This window comes from Canis lupus, chromosome X (assembly GCF_048164855.1).
Source record: "Canis lupus baileyi chromosome X, mCanLup2.hap1, whole genome shotgun sequence".
In the NCBI taxonomy this organism is placed as follows: domain Eukaryota; kingdom Metazoa; phylum Chordata; class Mammalia; order Carnivora; family Canidae; genus Canis; species Canis lupus.
In genome coordinates, this window is record NC_132876.1 from 46,544,747 (window position 1) to 46,553,939 (window position 9,193).

At 44.2% G+C, this 9,193-nt stretch overlaps 1 protein-coding gene across 1 annotated transcript; it reads left to right on the forward strand.

Moving 5' to 3' along the window:
- The first annotated feature begins 1,036 nt into the window (after positions 1-1,036).
- ESX1 (ESX homeobox 1) lies at positions 1,037-5,748 on the forward strand. Its single transcript, XM_072815523.1, has 4 exons — positions 1,037-1,357; positions 1,543-1,861; positions 2,950-2,995; positions 5,231-5,748. Exons 1-4 carry the CDS (start codon positions 1,276-1,278, stop codon positions 5,576-5,578), a joined length of 795 nt encoding a protein of 264 aa, XP_072671624.1. The 5' UTR covers positions 1,037-1,275; the 3' UTR covers positions 5,579-5,748.
- The last annotated feature ends 3,445 nt before the right edge of the window (positions 5,749-9,193 follow it).

The following is a 9,193-nucleotide window of genomic DNA, read 5'->3' on the forward strand; positions in this document are numbered from 1 at the left end:
ATTTGGCACATTAGTGGAGAAAACCAGCTCAGGAAGAGAACTGTAGAAAAGGGAAGGGGATAAGAAGTAGTGGTAAAGGAGGGAACCCTTCCCAGGTCTGCAGTACAGGCCTGGGAATAAGACTCGCTTTAGGCTCCTGTTACAGGTACTGGCTCTGGAATAAGGCGTACTCTCGGCGCCCTGCAGAGTGGGGATTGCAGTAAGAAGCACAGAGAGTTTTGCACGTGCCAGGAACTGAAGGAAGGAGCCCGTGCAGCACAGGAAGTTTTGGATGCACTAAGCACTTGGCAGGTTTCTACACTTGCATCTGAAGTGGATTCATTACTAAAAATCAAAAGTCCTTGGAGCTTTCTAAAAAGGCAGGTTGAGTTTCTCACAGCGTGCATGTGAGCACCCGGACTGCTCAGCAAACCTAACTAGAAACCATCATTCCCGGAATACACGGTGGGATCTGGTGGGATCTGATCGCAAAAACCCAATGCAAGCAGGCTCCAAGCTAATTGTTTCATCTTAATCACTAGCCTGATACAAGGACTTTGGGTGTAAATAGAACAGAACCAAATGGTCCTATCCATTAGTCACCAAATTCTAGGAGGAGAGAGCCGGGCTCAGAGTCCAACGCAAGGTAGACTTAACTTGGCTTTGGCATGCTTGGGCCGCTGAGGTTTCCACGCTTTCCACAGCCCTATCTCCCCGGTTTTTCCCCTCGGAGGAAGCAATGGACTCCGCTTCCTTCACAATCCGGGGAATATTGAAGATTGCGCGGAGGAATATGTTAGAAACATTTCTCCACAAACTCCTAGACCTAGAGTGAAGTCTAACCCCCACCCCCCAAGGCGGCTTTCTCGATCCAGCACAGCCTCATCTTCCAATTAAATATTTCATCCGAGTTGAGATTAGTCAGTTAAACTGCAATTTGGAATCACAGTTCTCCACACAAGCATGCCCACTCTCCCAAACACTCGCCCTATTTTACTTACCCGGCCTGGCCGCAAGCACGCCCCCATCAGGTCCCACCGACACGAACTAGAAGTAACGTGAAGGATAACAGAGGGCGTCTAACCGACGCAAGGGTGTACACTTTGAACCTGAGGCAGGCAACGTGCCCCCTATATAAGGCGCGCAAGCCTCAGAATCCGCGCCAGAAGAGGTCCCGGCGCCAGAAGGGCACCTCACCGGGTAGTTTGTGTCAGCTCCCGGCGCCACCCAAGAATCGTCACGAGCCCCAGAGAATAGTCTGTGGACTCTCTAGACTTCATCGACAGCACTGCGAACATGGAGCATAATTTCGGGAGCAGCCACTACGACACCGGCTACCGCAACCTGGGTGTCAATGAGGAAGAGGAAGAACAGTATGGTCAGTGCCTAGATAGGGGCAGGTGCTTTAGCAAACTTCAGGAAAGAAACTTCCCTGGGAGGGCCGGGTGGATGGGCCACTGCACGACTTTCACCTCTGCCTTCCTTTGCGACCCCATATCTACTCAGCTCACTCACCGTGGGCTCCGACGCTCGGGCCTCTCTTTTGCTTTCTTCCTTTCCCAGATGTGAAGCCAATCGTGGCCTCGTCGGTTATAATGGGAGGAGAAGAGGATGCACGGCCCGAATCTGAGCGCGAAGCGGCGGCCGCAAACCACGTTGGCGCTGGAGAGCCGAATCTCTTGGACGGCGAAAACCAGGAGGATGGCCCTGGCTATGGCCTGGAGCTCCCGCAGCAGCAGGAGGAGCCGGCCCCCCCGGCCGTGGAGGGGCCACTGATCGTGGAGAGAAAGCACCGCCGCAGCCGCATCGCATTCACCCAGTTGCAGCTGCAGGAGCTGGAGGGCGTTTTCCATCGCACTCAGTACCCTGACGTGTTCGCGCGGTAAGTGTCTTGTTCCTTAGGCGCTCAGTTCTCCAGGGGGCTCAGGCCCATCCCATGGAGTCTTAGGCCTTTTCCTGGGACCGTATTCCTCCTCTCCTGAGCCAAAAGCCGCCCTGGGGATTCAAGGGCGCCAGGGTCCGTCCTTGCTGTCAGGGGTTGGAATGATGCATACTAGAGCTTGCAGGGCCATGAGACAGCAGTAGCAAAACTAGGGTGAAGCAAGTAAGGGCGGACGGATTGATCCCACCTTTTTTATTTAAAATTTTGCTAATTTGTTCATCATGAATTTTTGCATTAATTTTTCTATTTTGAGTATTGCATTAAAATATTCGTCGTGGTTCAGTATTTTCCCCGCGAAAAAAAAATTTGCACACGAAGCCAGCACTTCTCGTGCCTCACTGTAGTCTTGGCCCTGCCACGTGGAGCGCTATTTCCTGGCCGCAGAGTGTCTAGCGTTTTTTAAAGCCATCGAACTTTTCCGCTTCCTTTGCTTTCCCTGGAGCCCTAGTGGTTCCAATCCCCCATCCTCTAGTGTACAAACAGGCAGGCCTATTCAGGCCCAGCAGGAAAGGGATATCAGAACGTGTGGATGAGAGGTTTAGGAGCACTCTTTCTGGTTCTGCGCCCACCAAAGAGCAAAAAAAAAAAAAAAAAGAAGAAGAAGAAGAATCTCCAGTGAGCGCTCAGCCAATGGTTTGGAGTTCCTCCTTGAGAATTTCTCTCTCCCTTTACAATAAACCCTGGAAACACTCTGGATCAAAACCCCGCTTTAAAGGCTTTTGGCATTTTATTTATTTTCACAGAGGGACCTCCAAGAAAAGATTTCCAGGGTTGTTCTCAGCTGTCCCACAAACTGAAAAATTGAGTCATATTCAACTAACTGACACACTACCAGGAACTTTCACATAGATTCCCTTTTTCTAACTGATTTAATACAGATAAGTTGTCCGTGGGAAAACTGCCTAAAGCAAGCCTCAAGCTGTATTACAGAAAGCTACACTGGGTGGGGGTATAGAAATAATGTACAGGATATACTTCATTTTATCCACAACTTCAAATGCTGAACATTTGTAACGTTCCTCCCTCAGAGAAGAGATTGCAGGCCGTCTGAATTTGACTGAAGCCAGAGTACAGGTCAGTAAATCTTAAAAGAACATTTGGTGCAGGACAGCCATTTTATTTATTTATTTATTTTTAAAGATTTTATTTATTTATTCATGAGAGACACACAGAGAGAGAGAAAGAGAGAGGGGGGCAGAGACATAGGCAGAGGGAGAAGCAGGCTCCATGCAGGGAGCCTGATGTGTGACTTGATCCTGGGTCCCCAGGATCAGGCCCTGGGCTGAAGGCGGTACTAAATCGCTGAGCCACCTCGGCTGCCCAGGGCAGCCATTTTAAAACATACTTGATATTTGGCCCCGGACATTCTGAAGTTGATGTGTTTTGTTGCCTTTCCATGTTTAACAAATAAGTTTTGAACATTAAGTGCCTTGGGGGTGGGAAATGGGATAAGTAAGCTGGAGCATCTAGAAATTTCCCATTACCAGGGGAAATAGGATTTCCTAAAGGAAAAAAAATGCAATACACATGTCCTTCCTTCCACCCACTCATACACACACACACACACACTTTTTTCCCCCAATTAAGTTCATCTCCTTTTAACACTGATACCTTTCATGAACGATGTTAGTCCTCACTAAAGGAATATTTCTGTGAAGAATCATGTTGGGGCCCAGTGCCACCTGGGAAGTATACAAACTAACGCGCTAAAGATCTAAGTCATAAGGTTTACCATACTAAATTATTTGAAATATTTAAAACCAGGTATGAGCTCCAGGCTAGATTACTTAATTTATAAATATTCAGACATTGGAGTGAAGGAGGAATTCACACATAACACAGTGCATGAGTAAATAATATATGTTTAATAAACTGAAACTGGGGTGGGAGGGTAGCTTAAAAGTCCAAGGGCCTGGTCCTACTACCATTTTTTAAGTGTTTTGCAGCATAGAGAGTGACAGCCTTACATTTTAATTTTTTGGAAGACTTTAATGTCAGCCTGAAAACATTGGTAAAATATTAGAAATATGGTAGCAATGGGGAAAGGAAAATTGTCTTAACGAATGGAACAAAAAAAAGGGAACAATATTTAATGAAGTTCCACTGACCTAAGGAAAGGTGAAAGTTTGGAGAAGTATACATTCAAATATGTACATAGCTGATGCCACACAAATTCAACTTTATGAGACTACCAAACGTATAAATGAATATTCTCTTGGGGAATTTTTAACACTCTAAGCTTTTTTTTTTTTTTTGCTTTTTTGGTGGTATTATTTTGAAAAGGATTTTTTATTTTCTGGAATCTGATTTTGAGGGTGCTCTCATTTCAGGCCAGATTCTTACCTGCGTAAACTTAAAGCACTTTTCAGGAAGTTATTAATTTGTTGGTCATAGGATCAAATAAGTGAATATTTGAAGTCATAGAAAATCATAGGTATGTCAAAGAAATATCCCCCCAAATATATATACATATATATTATATATATATAATGGTAGTTTTGTCCCAAGTACATTGATGGAAACGTGCTACACTTCTGTTGGTAGTATGCAGGAGATCAGGCACTGAATGCTGGCATTCTAATACCACATGGTGAACTAAGAGTCATACCTGGTCTTAGATAGAGAGAACAGTCCTCTACTTTCTCAGGCAGGCAAGGTAATCTCAGAGGAAAAGAAAAACAAAGTTTGCTGAGTTGCTTCCCAGCCCCCACCCCCGGGGTTTACATAGTCCTCTCAATGGATTTCTGAAGGGAAAAGACTACATTCTCACATACTTTCAAGCTCTACAGCATGAATTTCTTCCCAAGAAACTGAATAGGCGCTTCCCCCACACACATTTTGCAAACATACTAGACCTCTTTTATGAAACCAGTATTGGGAATATGGATCTAATACTGGCCATACCAAAAATTGCCAGATGTGGGCTTTGCTTATGTTTAGGGAGATTGGACCAATGATCATTGGAATCTCTCCCAAATGAGCCAAATGATGTTGCCAGTGCAACATCAGGGAGCCAGTGCACTTTATCAGTTAGACCTACATCCAATACTTGGAAAAAGAAACATTAAAGAATACTAAAAATGGGAAGAGAGACAAATCAATGTGCCCAAGGCTGGACTAGCCATGGCTCTAAGGATTAGCTGAGGGGAGGTATGTGATTTGCTTTCCTAAGATATTTTAGCAATAAGGAAATGACTTCTCCCGCTGCCATTTAAAAGTTCAATGGCAGGATTGCATATTGTGTGTTTTCTATTATGACATTAACTGCTCAATGTACTAAACTAATCCCTTTTCCCTCTCTGATTGAAGGTTTGGTTTCAGAACAGAAGAGCCAAGTGGAGAAGACACCAGAGAGCCCTGATGTTTAGAAATCTGGCCCCTGTTGCTTTGGGACATCCTGTGGGGGTGATCCTTGATGGGCCCTATCCTGCACTCCCTATTCTAGAGCCAGGATGGAGATGTGTTCCTCTGGTGCCTCAGGGGCTCATGCCTCCTGGGCTACCCCTACCACCTGTGCTCCCTGGGCCACCTCTGCCCCCTGGGCCACCCATGATGCCTATGCTTCCCCCACCACCTGTGCCTCCCATTGCTCTGGCCCCCATAGGTATGGCATGGGCCCCTGTCATCAATGGTCATTTCGCAGGTCCCATTTTCTGAAGTATAGTCTTTATGACAAATTTCCCAAAGTACTTTTTCTGCCAGATAAAAACTGCTTTGCACAACATTGAGTAATTCCTTAAATATCTGTTAAATGAATTGAATAACAACAAAATCAATGCCTGTTGTTCTTGTAGAGCATGTTGTATTTTCAATAAAGTTGCGATTAATCTGTTGGTTTTGAGTGCCAAATGAGATAAGTTGGGTATGCATGTGAATTATTAAGGGAATGGCATTAAAAATAATGTCAGAGAGGCTTCCTTTCATAACAATAACCCTGAGTCCTGAGTTAGGCAATGCATATCACCGAGTTTTCAGTGCCCATGCTGGTTTCCAGCAACCACACATTTTCCTTCCACAATCCACCACCGTCTTCAACAATCCTCATACTCACACTGCTGGGTTTGGAGCACATTCCTGTGCACAACCAGAAGGGATAAGTCACTAATCAGAGAGCAGGGTGTTTCCAGGCAGGGCCATGTTCCATTCATGTCAAGGAGCTCAACAGCCATGGACTCTAAGGGAAACTTCCTAAGAGGCTACTCACAGGGCTGTTAAGGCTATGTGACAGCCAAGCATCCATCTAGGCTATAAGGGAATGTGGCAGTCAAACTCCAAATGGCTGCTCACTGTTCTCCATTTTGTGGAAGTGATAGGAATAGGAATCATTCTAGTTCAAAGACACAAGAAAGGACTCCACTAAGGTCAGAAATGGGCTCTTCTCTGTTTTCTAATCCCTACCCCCAGTACAAGAGAGACTATTATTGTAGCTTCCCAAGCTCAGAGGCAGACAGTCACACCTTCAAGTATATTCTGTCACCCTCAGCATCCAAGAAATGGTCCTCTGAACCATGTTCCAGAATTAGCACTCATTGAAAAGAAGCACACCTTTGTTTGGTTCATGTAAAACTGCCAAGGGATGAAAACAAAAACTAAAAATGAAAGAGAGAAGGAGGCCAGGCTCACTATTCTGAAAACATCACTTTCTTTTCAGTAGAACTTTTGATTTCGATCAATCTCTATCCATGTACAGTCATTTTATGACCACAGTCATGCTATGAAATGACTACAGTGACTTCAGATAAAGGTGTCACAGTGACACCAGAATTTCCTCTCACAGAAGGTGGATTTGGAAGAGGGGAGGCCCCAAGGACAAGCTTCATATCAGTTACATGTTCTCACTATGAAGGGAGGCTTTATTTTCTTGGGAAAGCATTGGATTTTTGCACAATTGTCTAATACTTTTCCTTTCTTTCTTCCCTCCCTTGACACATTGGGATGTCAAACATCAGCAAAGAAGTTGTATCTAATGTAGGACTTTCACAGTGAGGAGGTGATTGGGAGGGAGGAATATCCAGGAATACACCTGTATGCCCTTTGCCATCCTCCCTGGCCAGTTTCGAAACACAATCATTCTTCTCTCCCATTCTTGACCACTTTCCTTCTTATTAAACATCAGGTCCCTGAATGCTTTAAACCCTCTTGGAAAATCAGGGTCTGTACAAATAAACAAAAGTTCCAGGACCCCATCCAGCCCTGCCACACTAAAATTCAAAATCAAACCATACCCAGGACACAAATCCTGCAGTTCATTCTCACATCCAGTCTGACACACAGAAACAAAGAACATTTGTTTCCTTGGGTTGCCTGAAAGAAGCAAAAGCAAAAAAGTGAACATCCTTTCCCTTAAGTTGATGGGGTCTTCAAGAGTAATATGCACTATTTTTAAAATTATATCTACTTCTCTCAGGCACTAGATGATTTAAGGAAAGGAGGTGGGATGTGAGAAAATATGCAAAACATTTCTGCAGATAAGAGGTTCCCCCAGTCTAGGTTTTAAAAGGGAGAGGTCTTTTAAAATAATCCCACAAAGAGTATTCCTCTTTTTTTTTAATTTTTATTTATTTATGATAGTCACAGAGAGAGAGAGAGAGAGAGAGGCAGAGACACAGGCAGAGGGAGAAGCAGGCTCCATGCACCGGGAGCCCGATGTGGGATTCGATCCTGGGTCTCCAGGATCACACCCTAGGCCAAAGGCAGGCGCCAAACCGCTGCGCCACCCAGGGATCCCAAGAGTATTCCTCTTAAACTGCAATTCAAATTTCCCTGAGGCATAGATCAGAAATTAATTTGTTCTAATTTAAGGAAATGATTTTGATTAAAAAAAATCTTTACAACCTAGCTATCAACAAATATGTTTATCAGAGAGACAGTCTTTATAGATGGCAGTTTGGGCTGAACTGTAAAAAAGTCACGACTTCAGGAGGAGTACAGGAGTTTCGGCATTTTACGTTAATAATTCTGGATGTGCTTTTCCTAAAGTTGTTTCTTCTTAAAGAACACATGACAGGGAGCTTTCACAATAGTAACTTTCATAGTCAAATAAAACAGAAGATATAAAGTATTTGGGGGGAAATAAAGCCTTTTTTATTAAAACTAGATTCATTTAACCTAGATTTGTTTCAAACAAATCTAGTCAGAACCTTGGAGATCTAACTCAGAAGTGCCTGAGAAATCAAAATCTCAGCCATCATTGGGACAACAAGTACATAGGGGTAAAAAGGGAAGGAAGGGACTAAAAATCATTCTTTTTGGGGGAGGGGCTGGGTTAAAAATCATTCTTTAGCTGAGCATACAAGGATTCTCCCTGGAAATAGGTGTGAAAGGTGACTTTTTAAAACAAAGAGAAGAATTACTGTAAATGTCTTAAAAATCAAGGAGTGGAGTTTGATCTGAATTGTTTTCAAAAGAAATCAGACTTTTGCCCAAATTCTGATCAGGGGACATTACACCTAAAACTGGGCATGCTCTGAGCACATATGGATGCGCTGTTTTCCCACCCAGCCATTCGGTGCTAGTGTGACTCTAGGAATCGGTGAAAATCTGTAAGTAAAATAATGGTGTACAATAGAGTTATTCCTTGAAGCTCCTGATTGGTAAATTCAACCTTGTCTAATTTGAATCCTCTAAATCAGGGCCTCCTATTAGCAGAAGTGGAGGAGTCAGTACAAAGTAGTTCATATACTGGGGTTCTCTACCCTTGAGTGGACACTTGCTACAGGCAAATGATATCAAAGCATAACCATTATCACATAACCATCTTTCTAAGAATGCCTATGGAGATTATTCTGACCGGGGCCTCTTCTAATGTTCCCTCCCACCTAGGCAATACAATAGGATGTCCCAAAGCAAATGAACCCTTGCCTCAGACAGCTCCTCTTCTTCATAGGCACTTTTTCATTTTCCTTCCAAGTATTTTCACACAAGACCTCATCAATTTGGCAAGTGAGACAAACTCGTTTACAATTCCTGCAGTGAAAGGATGGCAGTGACAGGGAACCAGTCCCATCATTTCATGCCACTTTTCCAAGCAAAGTGCCTTTCTTCTAGAAGACACTGAGCTTAAAGAAGAGACAGACCCTTGCATTCTCCCAGAACTGGAGGGGGCTTTCACGGTCATCCAGCCCATTCCCTTGATTTTACAGATGAGGGAACACAGACCTTCATGAGCAATAGAATGGCCTGCCTGAGGGAGTAGGCACAGTTCATCTCAGAGAAGGCCAAGCTCTGTGCAGTCATGCCCTTCCCAGGGCCTGGGATTCCCCAGCTACTGTG

Coding starts and splice junctions, on each gene's coding strand:
- ESX1 (XM_072815523.1), top strand. CDS start 1,276: ATGGAGCATAATTTCGGGAGCAGCCACTACGACACCGGCTACCGCAAC. Junction 1,358..1,542: donor GGAAGAGGAAGAACAGTATG/GTCAGTGCCTAG, acceptor TTCCTTTCCCAG/ATGTGAAGCCAATCGTGGCC. Junction 1,862..2,949: donor TACCCTGACGTGTTCGCGCG/GTAAGTGTCTTG, acceptor TTCCTCCCTCAG/AGAAGAGATTGCAGGCCGTC.